Here is a 26,852-nt window from a genome sequence, read left to right on the forward strand (position 1 = left end):
ATGAGTACAATCAGCTATTCAAATATTAATCCTTTTCAAAACTGGAGCTAATATGGCTCTTATAAATTAGGTAGTACACCTGTGATCAAATACAGTAACAAGTTTGGATCCGAAAAGTAATTTGTTAGTGAAAGCTTTGAGGCAGGATCACTGACTTTTATTTGTTTGTTTCATTTTGTAAAGTGCTGTTTACTTTCAAAATCCTTAAAGCATTCAGCTTTGCTAAATTGGATCAACATGCATTTAAAAGATTTGTCAATTCTATACGTTGTTTCAAAAACTTAAACTGCATGAGTTAGGAAACGATTCCCCTTTTTAAATGGTAAATCCAAATCTTTTTTTTCTTTTTGATGTAGAATTACACCATTATTAAAATATATCTCTTGCTAATATTTTGCCAGCATAGTTTTATTCCCTGTCCTTAAATTAGCAAGGACTTCACTAAAATGTTCAGTACTGGGTCCTGAGGTAAAAAAGCAGAGTGACTTGAACCTACCAAGAACTATACCAATCTCAGAAACACATTGAAGTGTTGTCTTCTTGCTTTACAGTGAAATACTTGCACAAAAAAACCAAAAGAATTCATTATATTTCTGGTGACATGGATATGATATCTTGATATTTAATAGAAAAGCTGTGACCAGAGTTATAAAAAATAATTAGTTTTGCTGATTTCATTTTTGTAAGTATCTTTTGATATCTCAAATTAATCATCTCAAACATAGCTAGTATATTGTTAACTGGTATAAGTGAGCATTTGTATTTCATTATTATAAATCCCTCTCGAATCTATTTTTTGGACAAGGGGAAATATATATAGTAGCAGTGTAACTAATGCAGAACTTCAAAACAAACAAACATAAAGTGACTTATTCTGACATTTTTCAGATATGTGCATTTATTTCTCCACACTTGAGGATTGTTTGCAATACAGGATTGGTGCATTAGCCATATGGCCTTCTGTTATCCTTTAACAGACCAAACTGTACATTATTATGCTGCTGGATTTTGACCATGATGTATTACAATGTGGCTTTTAAACCTGGGTATGAAGATCCCTGATGATTTAGGGTGGGAAATACAAATATTTGTAGGCGCTAAAGAAAAAAAAATGAAATAGGGGAATTGCATCATTTCATACAGTGGCATAAAGGAGCATGACTAGTTTGGAGATTAAACAAAGAAGTTTATATAACAGGAATGGGGGTGGGGGTTGAATTCTAATAGCAAGATACAGTATGTTACAAAATTGAATAATCTTCCAGTATTGAAAACCCTGTCATTTCATGCACTTAAAAATAGATTTCAGTATACAAAGCATTAGAAATTGTACTATAGAAAATAATTCAGCACAAGCAGGGAGATGTACTCAGTGATTGAATAAGTTCCTGCTACTTCTACTTGTTTTTATTTTTAAAAGTTTTTAAATGTTTGTGATATGAGGGGATATAAGGCTGTAAAGCCTCATAATAATTGACAAAAAAAAAGTCTGCACAAATGGCAGTGCTGTACCTGTTTTAATTTTATGTGGACAGTAGAAGGGTATATTGCACAACTGTGGCTGCTCCTATCTGTGCTCAGAAAGAATCTGTTTCTACATCTAACAATACAGGTGAGCCAGTGCAAACCCTTGGGAATCGTCATTTGCCAGAAGAATTTATAATTAAAATCACAACCCTCCGAAGAAAATATATTAGGAGAGAGCCTGCTCTTCGTTATTGCTTGGGGAAGTTGAGAGTTCCTTTTCAGTATTAAGTACAAGTCACATGTGGGATTTTTTTTTTTTATAAAATTTCTAATAATAAAGCTTGAGTAGGTCTGGTTTATTTTTTAAATGGAAAACAATGAACCCCTGAAGTTGTTTGCCTGCTACACGAGCATTTAAAATTTCTTAAATTAGGGAATGAATCTGATAGTTTAATCTCACAGTTAATAAGATTTTTGTTCCTCTTCTGTTCTTTGTCACAAAAATCCATTGTGGTGACTGCTTTAACTTACACAACCTATCTTTTCAAGTTTCCAAAGTAAGGTAGAAGAAAGGGCTTGGGGGAAGATTATCAGTATTTCTGTTAATCTCAATAGCTCTACTTTTTGTCAGTAGTTGATGGGATTGTTGGATACTACTGAAGTTGTTAGAAGAGAGAGATTAAAATAAGTATGACAAAATACCATACTTGTACTGTGTGCTCCAACCTTTTATTTTTAACATGCAAAATATTTCATTTTTCTTCTGTGATCAAAAAAAGCTTCTAATTTAGCTTGCTTGTGATAATCTCAGTCTGAGTAGGGAAAAATGTAATCTGATATAATTCTCTCTAAACCTTGATTGCACTCCTCAAGCAGATTTAATGTTGAGCTCTGTGAACAGCTTTAGAAATATTTTTAACACTTCAGAAATTATCCAAAAGAAACTTGTCTTATATGTGCCAAGACTTAAACTGCTAAGAGAGGGATTTCCAATTGTAAGAATATAATAGTTGCACTTTTTTACAAAGTAGAGTACACATAATGTGTAATAATTCAGAATGAAGGATGAAATCTATTCACTTAATTCATGTCATCTGGCACTTTCTCAGTAATGAAAACAATAGTAACAGTCCACGGATTCAGTAGCAGTATTCAGAGTTCAATGTACTGTGACATAAGACATTACAGATATACTTTTTTACTGGATATATAAGTATAAAATATTTGGCTGTAGATATAGTAATGAATTATGCATATTTTAATTATTCAACTCTGCTCCCATTTGCACTTTCATTCTTTTCTCCCAAAGTACACACACAGATCTGTACTGTAATTTTTCAACTGATTTCATTTAACCAGTTAATAAGCAAATTATGCTATTTTTCTCAGATACAGCCCAAATGATAATGCTTCTGTATTTAGTTAAACATTACTGTTTTGTAGTCAGAGACTAAAGTTAAAGACCACTACATGTGGTCCAAAACACTTATGGGTTAAAAAATAAAGCCTAACTGCAAAAAGAACAAACTTTGCTATATAGAGTGAGATCTGTAAAAACAGTCCTGTTTAGAAAAGTGTTATCAAATTGAATGACGGGGGGAAGGAGAATCAGTTTTTTGTTTTATTACTATTTATGCCCCTAAACAAAAAACTACATTAAGGTGGAGTTATGGTTGTAGAAGTACATATGATGAAATTAAGGGTGAAAAAGATGTCAATTATTCCAAATACAAGCATTACAAAACCAGGACATTCAAAATTAAGGTTCAGTGTAAATGAAATCAGAATATTTTAAGGTATAGAAATGCACAATTAAGGAACTCAAACAACTTTAACTCTGCCCTGTAGGGATGTGCAATGCTATAACACTGCTACTATGATTAATCTGTTTCAGTGTGAATGGATCCAGATTGGATTAAACTGAGTTTTAAAAATATATTGGGAGGCGCAGGGATTCCCTCCGCGCCCCCGCCCCCCTTTCTCATACTGTTGCTACAGTGCAGAGTTAATGTTATTTGGCTGCTTGTAATGTGTGTGCCTTAATCCTTCTCTGCATATACCAGGTTGTAGTCCCTGCCCCCAAAGAGTCCAAAACAATTAAGAATAACAAAGGCCGAGGGGAAAAAAATACAACTCGCAAGTGAAGCGGTCGAGCTGACTACTTAATGCACATTTTTTGGGATGGTAATCGACTAAAAGAGGAGAAGAGGTTTATGGCGTATGGGAAGTGAGAGAACAGAAGAAGAAGAGGGAGATGGGAAGCAGTCATGGAAAAGGGCACATTGGCACCTGGATCTGTACTTCCCTTTCTGCTTTGGTTTCTAGGGAAACTGAAATGTTTTGACCCAACAGGTCCACTGAGAAGTTGGAAGCCAAATGGTTGGGGGCTGAAATGGGGCCAGTATTGCAGGGCATGAGCTCCCTAGGCTTGGTGGGAGAAGTCAGGCAAGATACAGTTAGGACCTATTTTATCTTTATTTTAGGGTTCTTAAATGCACACTATGTAGCTCTGAATTTTGGACATACCAAGTTACCCTGTGTTGTTAAACTTGATCATTTAAAAAGCTGATTCTTTCCTAATAGCGATTTTTTAAACTTGTTTTATCCACATGAAATGTTTTGGATCTGACATTTTTCTTTGCTTTACATTGTAATTAACTTACTGCATTGTTTGAAAAATCTAGTATCTTTAAGTACAAGTGATGAAGACTTTTGGGGCAGATTTTCAAATGCACAAATGACAGACCCCATCTGCCATTTGTGCCTTTGAAAAAATCTCCACTTTCATAAGTTAAGTCTAGAAACCTCTGCACCCACCATTGGGCTTCAAAAGGAAGAGAACATGTGGAGCGCACAGGAGCTAAAATGCTTCTCCCACCCCTTTCTCAACAAAATAAGTGTTGTCACATATTTCAGTGAGGTGGACACACCTATATAGATTCACAGGTTTTTAACACTAGAAGGAACCATTGTGATCATCTAATATGACATCCTGTATAACACAGAGCATAGAACCTCCCTATTTTAATTCCTGCTGCAAATCTAATCGTTGTACTTGTGCTAGAGCACACTTCTAGAAAAACATCCAGTCTTGATTTTAAAATTTCCAGCAATGGAGAATCCATCACAGCCCTTGATAAACTGTTTAAATGGTTAATTATCCTCTCTCTAAAAAATTTTGCTTTATTTCTAGTTTGAATGTATCTATCTCTAACTTCCACCCTTTGTTTCTTGTTATACCTTTCTCTGCTAGATTGAAAGGTCCTCTAGTATCATATTCTATTCCCTGTATAGGTACTTAAAGACTGACCAAGTCACCCCTTAACTTTTTCTGTGTTAAGCTAAACAGATTGAGTTCTTAGAGCCTATAACTATAAGGCATGGTTTCCAATCATTTAATCATTCTTGTAGCACTTCTCTGAACCATCTCCAGTTTTTCAATGTCCTCCTTGAAGGGTGGACACCAGTACTGGACAGGGTATTCCAATAGCAGTTGCTCCTGTGCCAAATGCAGAGGTACGATAACCTCGCTATTGCTATTTGAAATTACCCCGTTTATACCCTCAACGTTTGCATCAGCCCCTTGGGCCACAGCATTGCACTGGGAGCTCATGTTCAGCTGGTTAGCCACCATGATCCCCATGTCTCTTTCATGGTCACTGCTTCCCAGGATACATTCCGTAATTATGGGCTACATTTGTTGTTCCTAGATACAAGTCCGTATGTTTAGTCATGTTGAATCGCACATTGTTTGCTTGTGCTCAGCTTACCAAACGATCCGAATCGCTTTGTATCAGGGACCTGCCGTCTTACTTATTTACCATCCTCCCAATTTTTGTGTCATCCGCAATGTGTCATCAGTGACAACTTTATGGTTTCTTTCACTTTCATTAATAAAAATGATAGTCTAAATCCAAGAACCCATCCCTGCGAAACTGCACTAGAAACATAGCCACTTGAAAATGATTTCTCATTTAGAACTACATTTTGGCAGCTATCATTTAACCAGTTTTTAATTATATCATGTTTGCCATCTAGATTTTGTATTGTTCTTGTTTATTAATCATGATGTCATGCAGTACCAAGTCAAATCCCTTACAGAAGTCAAAGGTAATAGTACTAATGTAATATACTTAATCAACCAAATCTGTAGTCTTATGAAAAATAGATGTCAAATTAGTTTGACAATATCTAATTTCTGTTATCCCATGTTGATTGACATTAATTGTATTACCCTTCATTAATTCTTTATGAATCAAGTCCTATCTCAGCCATTCCATTATTTGCCTCAGATTGACAGGCTGGTAGTTACGTGGGTTTATTCTTTTTAAATATAGGCACAGCCTTAGCTTTGTTCTAGTCCTCTGCAATTTCCCAGTGTTCCAAGACTTATTGAAAATCAACATCAATGGTCCAGAGAACTGCTCAATCAATTTTTTCAGAATTCTCAGATGTAAATTACCTAGATCTGATGATTTAAAATATAGCTTTAGTTGTTGCTTTTTAACATCATCTGTATTTACTGTTGGGAGTGGAAATTGTTTCATCATTATGACATCTGCTTTTTGACACCCAAATATTTCAGTTCTGTATTTATTGAACACTGCCCCCTTTTTTTGCATTATTACTGACAATTCTACCATTTTTATATAGCGATCAGCCAGTACCATTGTTAGGATGCCTGCTGGCCATAGATTTCTTCTCTTACCAATTTTCTACACTTCCTAGCTTCTAACTGATATTTACTGCTATCCATTTCCCCTTTTTTTACATTTGTTTATATACTGCATAGCTATTTTCACTTTCTCTTTATACCAGGCTTGCTTTTGGATTGTGGCTTTTGAGGTACTTAGTAAAGTGCTCGTAAACGGTTCAATTTTTCTGTTTAAATTCTTTTTCTGTGATGATTTGGCTCATAATTGTTTTCAACCCTGTCAATTAGCCTTTTTAAAGCAGCAAGTACACATACTACTGGTTTGAATGTTAATCTGTTTGAAGGATGCAGCTCCGGATCAACAAATCTGTGAGACCTTTTTTCAGTCAAAAGTGGTGAATTGGAGTGCTGCTCATGCCAGCTTTAAGTCCTCTGTGGCTCTACTACGCAGATGCAATGGCAAAATAGTGGCTGAACCGTTCATTGCTGTTTATTGTGAGGGGACTGGGTGGTGCATGAAGGGCAGGCACTCTGTATGGATGTCCCAGAATTCAGAACTTGGAAGTAAAACTGGTTAGGAATTTTTCAAAAGGGTTTTTTGTAAAAAAAAATGCCAGTTTTCTCACAAAAAGTTTCAATTTTGACAGATACCAGATTCAGCTAGATGTTTGTCAAGTCCAGAGTGGGAGTTGTGGAGGGAAGAAACAGGAGGGAAACTCCCTGCCCCAGAATAGCTAATGACACTCACCTGAGGATAGGGGTGGGAAACCCAGGTTCCAGTCCTTCCTCGGAATAGGGTGGTACAGTGACTTAAACCGGACTCCCCGACATCCCAGGTGAGCTCCCGTTACAATTCCAAGAGGAGACATTGGGTATATCTATACTGTGGAAAAAAGCCCCACAGCAGCAAGTATCAGAGCCTAGATCAAATGAGTTAGGCTCATGCTATGAGGCTAAAAATAACAGTGTATTTTTCCCAACTTGAGCTGGAGCCTAGGCTCTGAGACCCTCCCCATCATCAGGTTTCAGAGCCCAGGCTCCAGCCAAAGCAGGAAGTATGCTGGTATTTTTAGCACTGTAGCACAAGCCCAAATCAGTTGACCTGGGCTCTGAAACTTACTGCTGGGGTGAGGGGGGTTGTTGTTTTGCAGTGTACGCATACCCATTGAGATCCACTCCCAAACATGTCTAACCGCTAGCCTATGGGATGGTGGGTCTCTCCTGCTCCCAATAAAAAAAAATCAAGAGGTGTCAGTTTTGTCCTGATGTGAAACTGGAAAAATGTCTGAACTCTCAAAATATTGACAGGATGGGAAAATCATTTCCCACCCAGCTCTACTTTGAAGCTGAGATTTCTGTTGGATTTTCTGGCTCCATGCGTTTAGACACCCAAACACTCCTTTTTGCAGCTGCCATTCTTTCTCATCCAACATGTTTTACATTGTGCACATTCCTTCTTGGGTGTAACACTTTTCTGTAGATTATTTTTTTCCTTAGGAGGAGTTTTATGGTGCTTAAGTACTACAGTGATATACAGTTTACAAATACAGTGGATAGATGTGGTTCTTGGTTAATGGGCATGTGATTTGGGCATTGCAGACCTACCATAATTTTCCTTTAAAAACATAAGTGACTATAGAATTTACAATACATTGTGTGTTGATTTTCTTGATAAGGTTAAAATTCCCAGCTTCCTGCAAAGATCTGCATGATGATTGGCTTGCTGTTGAAAAAATTATATACAGTATTTGTGTAGTCTATCCACATGCAGTAGTGTGTTGACTATAAAGGTTTTATGCTACTTAGAAGAGTGACACTAAAATTGCATCACGGGATTTTGTGTTTGCATGTCATTGTTTTGCATATCCAATGTTCTCAGGTCACAAGGAAAAAAGACCAACAACCTTGCAAACTAAACCTGGAAATTAACAGTCAGTGAGGTTTCTCCTTTTCATACGTCCTCATGACTTCAAAGAACAAAACAAAACAAAAAAACTGCAGGCTAAATTATGACATCATAGATACCTGTGCAACTCCATTGCCTTAACTAGTTTTGCATAGGTGTAACTAATCGGGAAAGTAAAGTAAACCATTCTATTGATTTATAAGAAGAAATAGAATCCAGCTAGCATTCTCTTAGCTGCGTTGAGTCTGCAGAGCTGACAGAAGCATAAAAAAGAAAAAATCAGTGCAGTCTGTTTTATCACTGCAGTAAGCATATGTGACTCTGAATACACACAGGGACAAGATCTGTTTGAGCATTTTTACAGCATCATTTTTTCAGAGTATAACTACACTTTAAGTGCTGAAAATGACTATGATATGACACAGAGAAAATGGATATGAAGATCTTTTATCAAAAATATAAGCCCTACAGGATTTATGTTACTATGATCCAAATATAAGGCAAATACTTTTACTATTAAGCTAGTCTCCTTGACTAATATAAAAGAGAATTCATAGGTGTTAAATTATTCAGCAGAAGAAACACACATTGTACTATGAATAAAGTAGGAACAGATTGGAAATTACAAAGAAAAAATAATCAAACATTTTATCCAAAGGCAGCAGAGTGAAAAGTGGATTCCATAGAGAATTTCAGAAACCTCTTTTTAGAAAAATGTAATGTAAAACAAATTGAATGGTGTGTATTGAATTTGATTTTTTTAAACAGATTTTAAGTGTTTTCATTAGATTCTGCATGGTTTGGATGATGATCATGATTGTGTTGAAAATGTAGTGATTTGTTTGACTCTCAGGGTAGAAAATTAAGAATTTTTAATAAAAATACAATCCTTACAGGGTTGAAATCTAAAGAAGATACTTAACTGAAGACAGTTGTAGCCCAATGGATAAATATATATATAAATGTATAGGTATTAAATTGCCCACTTAGAACTTCCCATACTATTCACTGAATCCTATGCAAATATTATAAATACATAGGATAAAATAATGAAAATATTGAAGATAGATTTCAGACCAGGTTTCTTAATTCATAACAAATACCCATGTAGGCAAAAGGCACTAAAAATTAGACATTATGTTTGTTTCCAACAATAGATAAGCTCTCTAGAGGAAGAGTTTTCTCAAGTATTTAGTAGATCTGGCTGAGAAACTGAATTTCTTTTCCTCAAAAATTTGACATTTTGGAAAACATTTCACCCTCAGTCAGGATAAAATGCCAACACTTGAATTTTTTTATGGAAGTGAAATTCCTCAATATTTTGTTTTGGAAACTAAAACAATCCCAGAAGCCCTGGGAGCTCTGGTTCTGTGTCAGCCCACCTGATTGTATACAGCCAGGGAAGAGTCCAGGAGGGTGACCTCTCAGGAAACCTGCCTAAGTTCCATCAGAATTTTTGCCAAAATTGACACATCTTTTCAGAACATTTTAAATTTTGAGAAATCAGCATTTTCTGTCCAAAAAAACCCTTTCTGTCAGAATATTTCCAACCAGCTCTAGCATTTAGTAACTCATTTCTCCATTAAAAACTGGTGAAAAGTGACATAGGTCGCGTGCACAATATCATTTCTTTACTGAATTAAGCACACATTGGCTATTGGACTTAGTTTTAGTAATACTTTTTTAAAAGTAAATCTTAATATGGTGATAAAGAAAATGATCTCTGTTTATATTTCAAACCATAGTGCTGCATTTTAACCTGCACCATTATTTTTGCATTGATAAAAGATATGAACAAAGGCAGGATTCTTCTTATTTGATCTCTGTTGGAAATCCAGCATAGAGAATCATCTTGAAAGGAACCTGCTTCTGAGGTGGATGAATGTATTTTCTTGTATGTGCCATAGGGCAAAATGGAAGCTAATAATTTTTTTGTCCTAGAGCAATGTGTACTTGCTCTATAGCTGAAATGTAAAATTAAAGCAGTTAGGCTAGCCAGAGTGACAGGTTGGAAAGATGATTTTAAGATTTTGTTGGATTTGTGCAATATTTCACCACCGTTGCTTAGTTGTAACAGCATTTATTAGAAAAGCTCTATTGGAGACTGAGACATCTGCTGCCATTGCTTCATTCTTTTCACCTGTGCTGAACTGAGCGCTCAGCAGCTCTGATAGTTTCAGGAATGTGAGTTCTGGGGAGGGGAAGCAGTTGTTAAAGAACATTTATCTCTGCAGACATTTTGAGACCATTTAGAGAAATGCTCGTATTTACCTGCAAAAATTAGCAACTTCTCTAGGCGATCACTTGCACAAGTCTGGAATCTAGCCCAGTCTTTGTATTAATTTGCTTTTGCTGTAGTGCACTGTAAGTCAACTTTCTATTATCTACAATGATGTGATTCTCCGAGTTGAGTAATACGAGTGCTTTATCTTGTGGCAATACAGGTTAGCTTGTTCGCTGATAGTTTTGGCTTTACTTTGGTATTGCTAAATCCAGATTAAAGGGGAACTTTGCCTGTTTGCTCAACTCTCTGAAAGTTGTGAAGGTAGAAAGCATTTGAGCAGGAGTAAACTGAAATACATCTGACGTGTTTATATAGGAAAACCGCTATGCACTAAAAGTGAGGGCCAAGATTTAAAAAAGTGACTAGTAATTTGGGGTGTCTGTTTTTTCGGTGTCCAACTTCAGACAGATTTTTTGCTGCTTCCTGAAAATCAGCCCCCTAAAAGTGTCTCAGGTTAGAGACCCCAAAAATAAGGCAAAAAAAAATTACTAAACATGCTTGAAAATCTGGCCCTTAGTAAAAAAGGGTGTATCCAAAACATTCTCTATTATAGCAAATATTTTCCAACCTTCATTACACCTGATACAGAGTAATCTATTATACAGTTTCAACCTTGTACAAGCCACGATTTGTGGCACTGCAGCCCGTGCCATAAAACAACAACAAAAAAATTTTTAGCACAATTTGAAGTGGGGGAAGGTGAAATAGAGAAGACCCCAAGAAGGAACTGAATCCTAAAAATGAAGATTGTGGTACATAGAATGAACATGGTGTTAATTACGGGGATGAGGCCAGGCAGGATAGGTATTTATTCCTGAAGATTGTGAGAAAAATAGATGTAATCTAGAAGCACTTTAATGCCTTAGAAAATTAAACGACCTTTCTCTCTCTCTTTCTGTCCTGTACTTAGTTTTTCTTCAGTTTTCCTACTCAAGGTCCAATAACTTTCCTTCCCTAGTGTTTTCTGACCCTGGACTTGGTTCTTTTGGAAGCAGCATTTGTTTTGTGTGATTGACAAGTATTGCTCTTTCTGGCATGAGGTATGTTCACCACTTTTTTTCCCCTGGACCTCAGCAACTGCTTACTGCATTTTTTTTCATGGTCTACTTTAGCTTTCAATCTTGCCTTCCTCCTCTTTTCTCCCTATATATCTAAACTATGTGCTCAAAATAAACTGAGACCTATGAGCATGGAAAATAAATTCTCGCTTTCCATAGAGACCCCCCCAATATGTCAGTATTAAAATCTCAAGAGGGGGAAAAATGGAATTTTTGAGAGAAGATCAATAGATCAGGGGGAGGAAAGACTTCAGTGTGTCATCACTCAGAATTTAATAGGACAAGTTAATTTTTGATAGAGTATTTCATCGTTTGTGAATGTATTGATGCATTGCTCACTCATTTGAATGTGTTTCATACACAACGTGGTTTAGTACTTGCCCTGTTCTGATTAAAAGAATTCTTTCAAGGTTAAAATTTAACCAATGTTCTACATGCATTAATGTTAGTGCATTTGAATTTGAATATTATGTGTTATATGAAACATCTGAAGTAAAGGTGTTTTAAACAGGTTTAAAGTTCACATGCAGTCCCATGCACATAATTTTTTGAATAACATAATAGTTCAAAATGTGAAAGCCTATTCCTTAAAAAGCATACATGTTAGTGATCTGCATTTTTCCTGGTTTTTAGAATTCTCAGCAAATAAAAATCCATATTATAGAGCACATCTTTCATTATAACGAGCTTTGTTTTATAACTCTCTGTGGGAAAGTACTGTCTTTCACCCTCATTGGGCATTATGATTATCTTAACTAAAGCTTTGTTTAAACGATTAGTACTAAACCAGTCATATTACATAAAACGTATGTGGTATTTAAAAAAGAATAGCCCTCATCAAAAATCTTCATTTCCCATTGTTCATAGTGAACCATGTGTATTTGGCAAGTTGTTTTGCTGTTTTGTAATATGGAGAGAGATGTGACAACAATAATGGCTAATTTTGAGTATATCATTGTGTTGCTGTGGCGATTTGCAGGACTGTTACTTTGAATGTAATTGAAATTCTGTGCTTGTGGTTTCTGCTGAAACCATATTTCACCCACTGTAAAAGAGCATTAAGAATTACAGAATTCTTTCTATTTCAGGCCTTACTCTGCACAGTTTGAGATGCAGTCAGAGGTTCCATTTATATTGAAAGGATCTGCTTTTCTTATCTGTGTTGACACTTAAGTTTTCAGCTGCTTTTGTTTCTCCTTCATCACACTTTTTTCTTTCAAGAAGCCTCATTAGACATTGCTTTCTGAACATTTGATGTGACTATAGTAAATGGGTCTTATCTGGCTGATAACAGTGATCAAGATAAGAAAGCTTCATTCAGTTCTGTTTCCTTTATACATATTAAGAATTTTTTTGCTTTGTTTCTGTGTGTGAAAGATTCAGCACCAATGACTTGCAGCTTCAGTTTGTTTGCTGTAGATATACCTGTTGAAAAAATGTAACCAAGGAAACATAAACGCTCAAATACCATGGTGATGGGAATAAGTGAGAACCTAGAGAGGTTGTTTTGACAACTTTCTTTACTGATGTAGCATTTTTAATAATTCATGAGTACACAGTACTACAAAAAGAGTTAGTTACTTTCCACCATTGTCCATTTTATATTTTCTCCTAAATTTGTTTGTGTTTTATTTAAGGAAAACTCAAATGTTAGTGAAAGAAAGCTGAAGCAAAGATTATCAGTTAATCGTGAGATGTTGTACGCAACACAATATCTAGTTATAAAAAAAGTTTATGCTGATTTTATTTAAATCTTAACCCTTTGTAACTAGCCAGACTATGATCACTCTTTTTCTCATATCTGTATATGTTCACCACTCTTTCTTGGAGTAAGGGTGTGAAGAAAATACACCACACTGTTCAGATTGACTCTTTTTTTTTAAAGTACAGTTACTTCCTGATTAGCAGAAAATATCCCCATTCTTTTTTAATCTGTCAAATTAATTCTGTAACAAAAAGCTTGATCCTGCTTTTAGTCCAGAGTAGTTATCTAAAAAATGTCATTAGCAATTCTGTCTCTCCTTGTGCATCACAATGAACCACTTTACATGCACCTTATTTCTGGTTGATTATTTGAAACATTTAAAGATACTATCAGTTAAAAAAATTCATTTGTTTTAACACTTTTCACCTATAATTGTTACAGTTATCACATAAGATTAACAAAAAGATTAGGAGATAAGAATTTTTGTCTGTGTTTTTTATCCAGTTCATTTACTTTGTGTATTTAATAGCAGTTGTTCTTCAGACACTTTCATTATCTCAGTATAGCCGGTTTCTATGTAAAACATTTTCTAGAATAGGAAGATATGGCTGTAAAAACAAAAACAAAAAAAGTCAAGCCGGTTAAAAACCGGAAACTGTTTTTAACTCTGTTTCAAATTGACTAGATATCAAGTTAAGTGTCCTTTTTAAGTTGAAGTGTTACGATCGTTGGGCAATGATTACATAATACGTTAATGATGTTGAACATAGTGGAGGATGGTGAATGAAATGATATTTTTTTTCTTCAAGTACAATATCTAAGTGCAAATGCTGACTTTATAATGAGGCAATGTTGCCATTTCTGTCACAGTGAATTTTGTTTTAATGGATAAAAAGTTTAGATTCCCCTCTGCAAAATCATTTGTTTTCAATCCTTTTTGCCAAACTTAAATTAGCTGGTAGTGTAGCAAAATGACTGCTTTTGAGCTTTACAAAAATGTCTTCCCGTCAACTCACATATACATTTCAAGGCACAAAGTTCTGCATTTTTTAATCTTGCCAAAAAATGCTGTCTCTGTTACTTTTTCATGCTGGAGATCACTCCTGGTTTTGCTTTAAAAACTAAGTGCAGCATTATGATTTCAGACTGCTGTAGTTCTGAACAATAAATAAAATAATTCGAAGCCTTACACAGTTCAGAGGATTGTGATGCAAATACAATTTCACCATCAAGACTGGTGCAGGGAGAATAAGTGTAACATGTATAGCAAAGACGTCTTATCTTTTGACACTTTTTTATCCACTAAGTAAAAATCACATAAAACTTAGTTACTAATCATTAAATAAATTAACTCCTGTTTCATGTTTTGTGCAGATAAACACAAGGATTGCTCTGGTGTAACATTACATCTGACACATCAAAGGTAAGCACTTTTAATACATGTAATGGAATTCATCCAAATTTAATTCAACAGGGCTCCCCTGTTGCCGTAGAAGCTGATGTGAGTTTGGTCACTTATTTCAGTGGCAACAGATCCAAAATTATTTTGCACAGCCTGAAATGAACACACATGAACACAAGCTTTGAATAACATTATAGTTTTACAATAAAATGCACCATTTATTGCCTATTAGTCAAATGCTCTCACATTAGGTAACTTTCTTATATTTTGCTCCACATAACATCATAACCTTTGGAAGATGTTAGTTTGGGAGCCTAGTATGGTATTAGAAATTAGGGGTGGGAAAGAAGCTAAAGAGGAATATACATGTTAATGTTGTTTTAGTGTTTGCCCTATTTCTTCTCAAACTTGTGAAAAAATCTTTCAAATTTACTTCCTCTTTAAAAAAAAGGTGGGGGAGAAAGGCTATGACATCTCATTTGACATCACAAAGACTTGGTGGTATAACACATATGACTGGAATATTGGTATAGAAGGGTACAGCTTGCTCAGGAAGGACAAGCAGGGGATAAAGGGAGAAGGTGTTGCCTTGTATATCCAAAATATATACACTTGGACTGAGATTGAGATGGAAATAGGAAAAAGACATGTTTGAAAGTCTCTGGGTAAGGATAAAAGGGGTAAAAAAACAAGGGTGATGTCATGGTAGGGTTCAACTACAGACCACCTAACCAGCAAAAAGAGGTGGATGAGGATTTTTGTAAACAACTAACAAAATCATCCAAAGCACAGGAGTTGTGAGGGTACACCGCAAGAAGGACAGGAGACTTGTTATGGGTTTTAATCAGGCTGCAACTTTATTATATAGATATCTGGGACTTCCCTGCTGATAAAGTGTACAGTGCAGGGAAATCCATGCTTATTCAAATCAATTCTCCAGAGCTTCCACCAGCCCCCCCTTTTGTTTAATCCATGCTTATTCAAATCAATTTTTTGGGGCTTCCGCCAGCCCCCCTTTGTTTCCATCCAGGTCCCCCAGCCGACCCATGGCTTGGACCTTACCATCCACCAGCCTCGTAAGAGGGTTAAGGAGGGCTATGAGAACAGAGGGGGAAAGGGTTGGCTCCCTGTCATACCAATTATCAGAGTCCCTGAACCCCCTCCCCCCATTCTGTTCCTTTATCCAGTACCTCCTTTTAAGTCCTTTACCAGGCCATTTATCTGGTCACTGGCTGCCCTCCCTTTGGAGTACCTGCACTGAACATCCGCCACAACGAGGCACCAGCCATTTGCTAGGCTGCCTCCCCACTTCTCCGTGCCCCTGGAGCCATGCTGCTTAAACAATCCTGATTGTGCTTCCCTGGAGACATGCTGGCTTCCTCACTGCTTGGACATAGAGAGTTGCCCCACCCAGGTTTTGTACCTTTATGCACGTTCCTTGGGGGGGGATGGGAGGGGAGTCATTGCTACAAAGCTGACCACAGAGCGCCTTTTACAGCAGTTTCTGACCTTATTGCTCTCCCCCCACCTCCTCCGTACCACCACAAAGCAGAGCTGCCCTTCTTTGGGTAAGCTGAGACAAATTCTGCCCCCTTTAGTTGTGGTGCAGTCATTGGTAGCGATGGGGGACTTCAACTACCCAGACGTCTGTTGGGAAAATAACACAACAGGGCACAGATTATCCAACAAGTTCTTAGAAAGTACTGGAGACAATTTTTTATTTCAGAATGTGGAGAAAGCCACTAAGGCAGAGGTGGGCAAACTAAGGCCCACAGGCCACATCCAGCCAACGGGACCATCCTGCCCAGCCCCTGAGCTCCTGGCCCAAGAGGCTCGCTCCCGGCCCCTCCCCCGCCGTTCTCCCTCCCTTGCATCCTCAGCGCACCATGCTGCTGATGTAGTGTATTAAAATGCTCCACGTAGGAATGTGCTACTGGTAGCAGTTACAGAGAGCAATATACTACACTAAACACCATCGCAACGCTCTGGGCGGCCGGGCAATTCTCTGGGCAGCGCAGCTGTAGCACCACCAGCCACTGGTGCTCTGTGCTGCACAGTAAGGGGGCAGGGAGTAGGTGGGGTTGGATAGAGGGCAGGGGAGTTAGGGGTGGTAGTCAGGGAGTGGGGATGTGGATGGGGTTGGGGCGGTCAGAGGGCAGGGAACGGGGGATGGGGGGGTTGAATGGGGGCAGGGGTCCCGTGGGGCAGTCAGGAAGGAGGCGGGGTTGGATGGGCAGTGGGGGGCATTCAGGGGCAGGGGTTCCAGGGGCGGTCAGGGGACAGGGAGCAAGGAGGGGGGTGGATGGGGCAGGGGTCCTGGGGGGGCTATCAGGGAACGGGGGGGTTGGATGGGGCAGGAGTCCTGGGGGTGGGGGGCATCAGAGGGTGAGAAGCAAGGGTGGGAGATAGGGGGAGGAGGCGGCACAACCTCCCCTAACCGGCCCTCCGTACAATTTACAAAACCCGATGTGGCCCTCAGGCCAAAAAGTTTGCCCACCTCTGCACTAAGGGGAGAGGCTGTTCTACATTTGATTTTAACAAATAGGGAGGAACTAGTTGAGAATTTGAAGGTGGAAGACAGCTTGGGTGAAAGTGATCGTGAAATGATAGCGTTCATGATTCTAAGGAATGGTACGAGGGAAAACAACACAAGAAAGATAATGGATTTCAAGAAGGCAGACGTTAGCAAGATCCCATGGGAAGCAAGTCTAGGAAAAAACCGTCCAAAAGAACTGGCAATTTTTCAGTGAGACATTAAGGGCACAAGAGCAAACTATCCCACTGTGTAGGAAAGATAGGAAGTATGGCAAGAGACCATACTGGCTTAACCAGGAGATCTTCAATGATCTGAAACTCAAAAAAGAGTCCTGCAAAAGGTTTTTTAGGTCAAATTACAAAGGATAAATATAAACAACGTAAGCATATAGGGACAAAATTAGAAAGGCCAAGGCAGATTGATTAAACTAGCTAGAGACATAAAGGGTAACAGGAAAACATTCTACAAATAAATTACAAGCAAGAGGAAGACCAAGGACAGAGTAGACCTTTTATGCTGGGGGCGGGGAGGGGAGGAACAATAACTGAAAATATGGAAGTGGCAGAAGTGCTAAATGATTTTTTTGTTTCAATTTTCACCAAAAAGTTTAGTAGCAATTGGATATCTAACTTAATGAATGCCAGTGAAAATGAGGTAGGATCAGAGACTAACTTAGGGAAAGAACAAGCTAAAAATTGCTTAAACAAGTTAGCAAAAACAACAAAGAGTCCTTGTGGCACCTTAGAGACTAACAAATTTATTTGGTTATAAGCTTTTGTGGGCTAAAACCCACTTCATCAGATGCATGGAGTGAAAAATATAGTAAGCTCTGTGTGTGTGTGTGTGTGTGTGTGTGTGTGTATACACAACACATGAAAAGATGGGAGTTGCCTTACCAAGGGGGGTGGGAGGGGGCTCAGTGCTAATGAGGCAAATTCAATTAAGGTGGAAGTGGCCTATTCTCAACAGTTGACAAGAAGGGGTGAGTATCAGCAGAGGGAAAATTACTTTTTGTAGTGACGCATCCACTCCCAGTCTTTATTCAGGCCTAATCTGATGCTGTATTTTTCACTCTGTGCGTCTAATGAAGTGGGTTTTAGCCCACAAAAGCTTATGCCCAAATAAATTTATTAGTCTCTAAGGTGCCACAAGGACTCCTCGTTGTTTTTGCTGATACAGACTAACTCGGCTACCATTCTGAAACCTTAAACAAGTTAGATGTCTCCATGTCACCAGGGTCTGAGGAAATATATTCTAGAATACTCAAGGAGCTGATTAAAGAGAGATCTGAGACATTAGCATTATATCATAGAGCAGGTCCTCAAGGAATCAATTCTGAAGCACTTAGAGGAGAGGAAAGTGATCAGGAACAGTCAGCATGGATTCACCAAGGGCAAGTCATGCCTGACTAATCTAATTGCCTTCTATGACGAGATAACGGGCTCTGTGGATGAGGGGAAAGCAGTGGACGTGTTGTTCCTTGACTTTAGCAAAGCTTTTGACACAGTCTCCCACAGTATTCTTGCCAGTAAGTTTAAAGAAGTATGGGCTGGATGAATGAACTATAAGGTGGATAGAAAGCTGATTAGATTGTCGGGCTCAACGGGTAGTGATCAGTGGCTCCATGTCTAGTTGGCAGCTGGTATCAAGCGGAGTGCCCCAAGGGTCGGTCCTGGGGCCGGTTTTGTTCAATATCTTCATTAATGATCTGGAGGATGGTGTGGATTGCACCCTCTGCAAGTTTGCAGATGACGCTAAACTGGGAGGAGAGGTAGATACGCTGGAGGGTAGGGATAGGATACAGAGGGCCCTAGACAAATTAGAGGATTGGGCCAAAAGAAATCTGATGAGGTTCAACAAGGACAAGCGCAGAGTCCTGCACTTAGGACGGAAGAATCCCATGCATTGCTACAGACTAGGGACCAAATGGCTAGGCAGCAGTTTTGCAGAAAAGGACGTAGGGGTTACAGTGGATGAGAAGCTGGATATGAGTCAACGGTGTGCCCTTGTTGCCAAGAAGGCCAATGGCATTTTGGACTATATAAGAAGGGGCATTGCCAGCAGATCGAGGGACGTGATCGTTCCCCTCTATTCGACATTGGTGAGGCCTCATCTGGAGTACTGTGTCCAGTTTTGGGCCCCACACTACAAGAAGGATGTGGAAAAATTGGAAAGCGTCCAGCGGAGGGCAACAAAAATGATTAGGGGACTGGAACACATGACTTACGGGGAGAGGCTGAGGGAACTGGGATTGTTTAGTCTGCAGAAGAGAAGAATGAGGGGGGATTTGATAGCTGCTTTGAGCTACCTGAAAGGGGATTCCAAAGAGGATGGATCTAGACTGTTCTCAGTGATACGAGATGACAGAACGTGGAGTAACGGTCTCAAGTTGCAGTGGGGGAGGTTTAGGTGGGATATTAGGAAAAACTTTTTCACTAGGAGGGTGGTGAAGCACTGGAATGGGTTACCTAGGGAGGTGGTGGAATCTCCTTCCTTTGAGGTTTTTAAGGTCAGGCTTGACAAACCTCTGGCTGGGATGATTTAGTTGGGGATTGGTCCTGCTTTGAGCAGGGGGTTGGATTAGATGACCTCCTGAGGTCCCTTCCAACCGTGATATTCTATGATACTCCACTTAGGAAGAACAATCAGTTGCACACATACAAAATGGGAAATGACGACCTAGAAAGCAGTGCTGCGGAAAGGGATCTGGGGGGTCATAGTGGATCACAAGCTAAATATGAGTCAACATTGTAACGCTGTTACCAAAAAAAAAAAAAAAAAAAAAAAAGCAAACATCATTCTAGGATACATTAGCAGGAGTGTAGTAAACAAGACACGAGAAGTAATTCTCCCGCTGTACTCCGCGCTGATTAGATCTCTGCTGGAGTATTGTGTCCAGTTCTGGGCGCTGCATTTCAGGAAAGATGTGGACAAATTGGAGAAAGTCCAGAGAAGAGCAACAAAAATGATTAAAGGTTAGAAAACATGACCTATGACTGAAGATTGAAAAAATTGGGTTTGTTTAGTCTGGAAAAGAGAAGACGGAGCAGGGGTCGGAGAGGGGACATAACAGTTTTCAAGTACATAAAAGATTGTTACAAGGAGGAGGGGGAAAATTGTTCTCTTTAACCTCTGAGGATAGGACAAGAAGCAATAGGCTTAAATTGCAGCAAGGGCGATTTAGGTTGGACATTAGAAAAAACTTCATAACTATCAGGGTCATTAAGCACTGGAATAAATTGCCTAGGCAGGTGTGGAATCTCTGTGATTGGAGATTTTTAAAAGCAAGTTAGATAAACACCTGTCAGGGATGGTCTAAATAATACTTAATCCTGCCTCCAGTACAGGGCACTGAACTAGAAGACCTCTTGAGGTCCCTTCCAGTCCTATGATTTTATGATTCTCCACCCTGAAAACTGATTTTTAATAGTAATACTACATTTTAAGTTTGCTATCTATGGAGACTTTTTTACTTGTTACGGATTTTATCGCCTGTAGAGGACCATTTTCCAATTAATTGGTTTATGGAGCTTTGAGGTAAATGTGATTATTTTTCTGCAGGCAGCCTTTGATTGCTGGCATGTATCTTATGATGTCTGTGAATACTGTTATACCACCAGGGGAAAAAGGTGAGTGAGAACCTTATAAAGCAATCTGTGTAATTTTTATCTTCTGATGTTCATCTGTCTAATATGGAAAATATTTTCACAGAGACTCTCTGAATTGTAAAATCATAGGTGAAAGAGTTTATTGCTAACTAAAATAAATACTAAAAAATACCTACACTCTTCAATTTATATTGCTGTTCCATCAGATTAGGTTCAAAGAGTCTAACAGTATGGAATAGAAGAATAATCATCAATGTAACATAATCTGAAAATTGTTTTTGATTTTGTTTTTAAAAATTACATAATCAATAGGCAACTATTTTATTTATATATAGCCTAATTCTTCTCTTTAGAGAAACAAACATTTTACTTTCCAATAAAAAGTTCACTTCTTGGGGAAAAAGTAGGTGACTATTTTTTCTTTAAAAAATGTAATACATGCAGGAACATTTGCTACTGTCTAAGATTGCAGAATTTCACTCTTTATCCCTTTTCTGATTTCATCTGCAACCCACTGAAATCTGAAGTTTCTGGGATCTTTCTCTTAATCTGCTACAGCACGGGTTGGCAACTGTCGGCATGCAGCCCATCAGGGTAATCCACTGGCGGGCTGCAAGATATTTTGTTTACCTTGACTGTTCGCAGGCACAGCCCCCTGCAGCTCCCAGTTGCTGAGACACACTGGCCGCCACTTCCCATACCTTCAGTTGGCCAGGAATGGCAAACTGTTGTCACTGGAAGCTGAGCAGGCTGTGCCTGTGGATGGTCAACATAAATAAAATGTCTTGCGGCCCGCCAACAGATTATCTGATGGGCCTCATGCCAAAGGTTGCCAATCCCTGAGCCACAGATTTCCTTACTTACTAAGAAGTTTATCAAAAATTTGAATTTCTTTCCCTGCAGGAATTTCTCATATTTCAAAATGCTGTTTTTCTCCCAAATTGAGATGAAAAGTTGAAATATTGAAATTAGTTCAAGGAACAAATATTTCCAAAACATTTTGGTTCAGAAATGGGAAAATGTTTCATTGTGGCATTTTCGATCAAAATATTCTGATATTCCCAAATCAAAATGGTAAATTTCTGTTTATTAAATGGACTTAACATGTTTCATTTTGAGCAATTTAACGTTAATTTGCAGTTTCCTATGGTGGTACATTGCCTCACAGGAGCTGTAGCTTGGATGTCTGATTGTCCCGATTGTTTCCTAACCACAACTCCACTGGGGCAATGCACCACCATATGGAATGCAGTCGAATATTCAACTGTCACTGAATTAGACATTTTAGGTCAGTTCAGCAAACTAATATTTTTATCTGAGTCAGTCTGAACCAAAGCTAAATATTTTGATGCATTTTCAGACAGAAAATAAAATTTAAAAAAATCTGAAAAATTGAAACTTTCTCACAGAAAATTTTCATTTTGCAGAAATTGAATTTTCTGTTTGGGAAATTTTCATCTAAATGATTTTTTTTTAAATCAGCTGAACTAATAACTTTGGACCTCCTGGTATTCACCCAGTTTAACAGTTCTTTATAGGCTGTTTTACTCTAACCTGCCCAGAAATTTTGACATGGTAAAAAGAAGAGATGGTTGGTTACAGGAGGCCCCAGTAGAAGAGCTGTCTGCTGGGCAACATGTCCCTTGTGCAGGCTGGTGCCTTATTTTCTCCCCAGATGATGGCTCCCAGTCTTCAGGCAGGCTGGAGTCTTTCCCAAAGGAAGCCCTCATCCACAAAAGCATAGGATTGTGTGAGAGACACAGGAAGACAGGACCCTAGACGTAGCCCTGTTAGTGTCCATGCCTGAATCTGACTCTCTGAAACTGCCTTGTGATTATACGTGGTTTTTATACATTAAAATGAAACCTCCGTTATCTCTTTTACTACTCTTAATTTGCCTATGTGAGTTTCCCCAGTGTGTTTATCTTCTTTGTCTCTTATCTATGTTTTTTCTGTACTGTTCAACCCGATAATATATTAGCAAAATTATTGTTCTAAATTATTGCAGAGCTATTTGCTATAGCTTCTAGGTTTCAGCCCAGAAGTAGATGCATTTCAGTAGTGCTTGAAGTGATCCATGTGTATAATTTGTATGTCAGCTTCTTAGTGAAAGTATGTGGGGATCATTTTGGCCTAAAGTTCCTATAGAAATGTAAGAGATTATTGTCCACTGCCTTTTAAACCTGCACCTACATTGCAGATTTTGTACACTACTTCCAAATTTATGTTTCAGTGAAGTACTGTAAAAGTCACTTTCCTTGAGTGAATAAGTAGCATTTTTAAAATGTTTTATTCTTGTTTGTTTTAACAGTGGTTGATGCAGATATTGCCTGCCATTATCAAAAGTATCCAATGCACCTCTTTGCCTATAGAGTTCATACACACCGATTAGGTAAGAGTTCATTACCGCTATAATTCAGGTATTTGCCTCTCTTTTATAACTAAAAATGCTATACAACCTTAACTTACAATCTGAGTTAAATATAGATCCAAAAATCTTCTTATCACATTATTTAAACTTGAGCAGAAAATGTACATAATTGTTTAAAATATTTCTTTCTTTAATCATTCTATTAATTTAAGTAATACATCTTTAAGAGAAAAATAGCTAATACAAAATATGTTGATTTTCTAAAGTATTACATCTGACATTCATGCAGTGGTAAATGTTTATTGTAGGTAAGGTGGTAAGTGGATACAGAGTGAGAAATGGTCAGTGGACCTTGATTGGTAGACAGAGTCCGCAACTACCACAGGTTTGTTTAGTTTTTTCTTGTTTTTAATTATGCTTATTTAAGTCTTAGCAGCAAAGTCTAATAAATTTGTTTTATGTATTTCTGCTTTAGCTTTCCATGATATATTCTTGTGTTTTTTAAAATTTATAGGATTCTGTTCAGATATAACATGTAATTAACTTTTCTCATCAAATGGAGTTGGAGAGCCACAAAGTTATCATACTGTGACAGTCATATTTGCATCGTGTTTCATTGATATGTGATTTTGTGCCATCACTACCGAATGCTGCTATGTTTTGCTGCAATATTATCATAGAATCCTAGAATATCAGGGTTGGAAGGGACCTCAGGAGTCATCTAGTCCAACCCCCTGCTCAAAGCAGGGCCAATCCCCAATTTTTGCCTCAGATCCCTAAATGGCCCCCTCAAGGATTGAACTCTCAACCCTGGCTTTAGCAGGCAATGCTTAAACCACTGAGCTATCCCCCCAGCCCCATTATGATGTAGACATCACAGTGTAATAGCATGTTGTGTTTTTTATGACACACATTGATTGGCACAAGTGTCACAATAGCCAAAAGCAATCTTCTTTCCTCATATCAGGCAGCTGGCAGGAAAGGAGATAGAAACAGTAGAAGAAAGTGTCTCCTTTATCTCTTTACTTCTCCATTCAGTTACTTAAAAGATGGGGAGGGAATCCTAGTTGCTCTCTTTACTTTCCTATCTCCATCCTTCACAAAGGAGAACAGCTCCTGCACTGACAGTCTGCATTCTCAGCAGTGCCTTGCATATATCTAGTAATATAGGGAGCAGTCTTGTGAGCAAGATTCATAATTCATTATTTTATATCCTTGACATATTTTTACCTTTTTAAAACATTGTGAAGTTGTACCAGAGAGTCAAACAAACAAAACCAGCTGTTGTTTATTCACCAGCGAGCTAGTATACAGTGTTCAAAAGGTTTTTTGCTAACTGATGTCACCATCATGATTTGTGTTGAGACACGTAGTGAGAGCCACTGAGAGAGAGGTGTGGCACTTAAAATAATTTTAGTTTTGTTGGGGTTTTATGTTCTGTTCGTTTCTTTCACTGAGACTGATTAGTCATGGTAGAATTATGTTAATTGTTCTGTGGATTACCTTTAAAGCATTTTAATTTCAGACTCATATTATTTTTGTGTGCATATATTTTAATATAGAGAATGAAATTATATATATGAAAATGATTCACAGATAAAATAAGAAAACAGAGGATGTCACCTATTGAGAGTGTTCACTAATTCTAATACATCATTTTCCTTGGATTCTCTTTCAGGCCTTCTATCCTGTGGAACACCCAGTAGACATTAGCTTTGGTGATACTTTAGCAGCGAGGTGTCTTTTCACTGGTGAAGGTAGAACTATGGAGACGCACATAGGGTATGATTTTTATACTTTATTAAAAAACCTCTTTTACCATTGTACTGGTTGTGTAGAACATGCATTCATGTTTTCGATCCCCTCAAAGGTATCTGAACAAACTTCTTCATTCTGTTGGGATTGTTTGGCTTGCTCCCCAGACAGTTAGGAATATAAACATGGTCAGGAAAGGGCCATTCAGGCCTACATAATTGCCTGTACTTTGGCTAATAATCCCCCTTCTAACCACATTGCTCAAATTAACCCATTCAGCCAAATACCTGATTTAGAAGTATATCTAAAAGGACTATTTCACAGGAGTATTTTTTCAAAAACTCCAAGTTAAAAGTATTTTCTGTCACTTGGTGGCATTGATGGCTCAAGATAATTTAAGGACAACATAGCACATGATTAACTACACATTACAGATTTTCTGATATTTTCTTCCAGGAGTAATTATTACCTAAGTTTATTATTTTGGGTTACATTTAAGAAATCTTAAGTACCAAAAAGGAAAAATAGTATTGTTGGATAAAAGACTGAGTTTTTCTTTCATGTACAGGCTGACAGGCGACAATAAGATTCAAATTTTCTTCTGAATGATTTATTATTTATTACTTTTCAGTGGTGCTATTCAGCAGGAGATAATGCCTGGGCTGTAAATTGTCCATTTTACTATGTATACATTTTTATTTTTAAAATAGACACATTAGCTTCTCACGTGAGAGTCCATTTTTTAAAACATTAATTCTTTCTTCACTCTGTGAGATGTAGTAGGAAAAGGGATATGTACGAGGTTGAGTCTTCCACTTCTGGAGTTAGATACTGCAGCTGTTAAAGGGGCTAATCCTGCAGTGTGCTGAGCACCCTCAAGTCCCTTGACTTCAGCACAGATTTTGATGTTCGGCACTTGATAGTCATATTTCTTTAAGCAAATAGTTAAAGTACTTGTGTGGGTAACAGCAACTGAAGGAGAAATGAGAGGGAATATGTTGGAAAACTGTTTTTTATAAAGCTCACAAAATTAGTATAAATATATCCAAATGTAAGATACAAACTGAAACGTTGTTTAAAAAAAGAAATGTAAAACTTGCACAATGAATAAAATGTACCCCACTATAAAATAATCTTAAGACTATTATTGAACAATAATATCGTTTTTAATGGTAGTAAGAGGATATCTTGTCTAGGGAAGATTTTTTTGTATGTGCTAATATCCTTTCAACGATTAAGAGTAATATGAATCTCATGTTAATTTCTGCTAATTCCTTTAGTTTAGGCATTGGAATTACCTCCCCCTCAGTATATATCTGTCCAACCAGACATTGTAGCCATACTGTAGAAATTTCCAAATCCATTGCTATTGCATATGAAAACTTAAACCAGTAAATCGAAACATTATTCCGTTCGAGAATGTTTGAATATTTCCTGCACATAAAAGCTAGAAATAAATATTGGGAACAGATGTGCCCTGACACTAATGCTAAATGTTTAATATAAAAAAAACTTAAAAATTCATTATGCGGCTTATACTTGACGTCCATTAAACTGGAGCAAAAACACATGCACATTAAGCAGTTACACAGAAGGCTGAAACATTTTGTGGAAGTGCACAAAGATACAGTGGTAAGAAGAAATTACCACCATAATAAGTATTAAAAATTCTAGATGAAAATCACACAATTAGATCCACAATTAACATTACTGAGTACTGCACTGGATATCTGTGAAGTTACTACTAATACAATTAAACTATAAAGAATGCATAGATTACGTATCTTTCTTAAAAACAAATGAAAATGTTGTGAAACTGAAAATAGTCCCCTTGACTATTTTAATAACAAGTCTTTGAGCCACACACATTATTTCCTGGAAAATGGATAAAGTAGCCGCATCTTTATTTCTATTGTTCCCGTTCTGAGCTTTAAAAATCATTTAACAAGGAAATATGTATCAAAAATCATTGGAATTTATATTTGTCAGTAAATACCAATGATTGATTTAGCTATATAATGTTTATAGATTCTTTTAAGGCCAAAAGAGACCATTATGATCATCTAATCTGACCTACTGCATAACTCAGGCCACAGAACCTTACAC

At 37.6% G+C, this 26,852-nt stretch overlaps 1 protein-coding gene across 7 annotated transcripts in view; it reads left to right on the top strand.

Moving 5' to 3' along the window:
* The window catches only part of PAM (peptidylglycine alpha-amidating monooxygenase), a 218,322-nt gene that overhangs the window by 119,927 nt on the left and 71,543 nt on the right, over positions 1-26,852 (top strand). For all 7 annotated transcript variants that reach the window (XM_084628617.1, XM_084628616.1, XM_084628612.1 and 4 more), the window contains 5 exons: positions 14,449-14,497; positions 20,574-20,641; positions 22,932-23,012; positions 23,300-23,376; positions 24,670-24,773. In XM_084628617.1, the coding sequence (XP_084484743.1) occupies positions 14,449-14,497; positions 20,574-20,641; positions 22,932-23,012; positions 23,300-23,376; positions 24,670-24,773 (379 nt within the window). The remainder of the gene's footprint in view (positions 1-14,448; positions 14,498-20,573; positions 20,642-22,931; positions 23,013-23,299; positions 23,377-24,669; positions 24,774-26,852) is intronic.

The sequence above is a fragment of the Lepidochelys olivacea genome, assembly GCF_965140295.1.
Source record: "Lepidochelys olivacea isolate rLepOli2 genome assembly, chromosome: 5".
In the NCBI taxonomy this organism is placed as follows: Eukaryota; Metazoa; Chordata; order Testudines; family Cheloniidae; genus Lepidochelys; species Lepidochelys olivacea.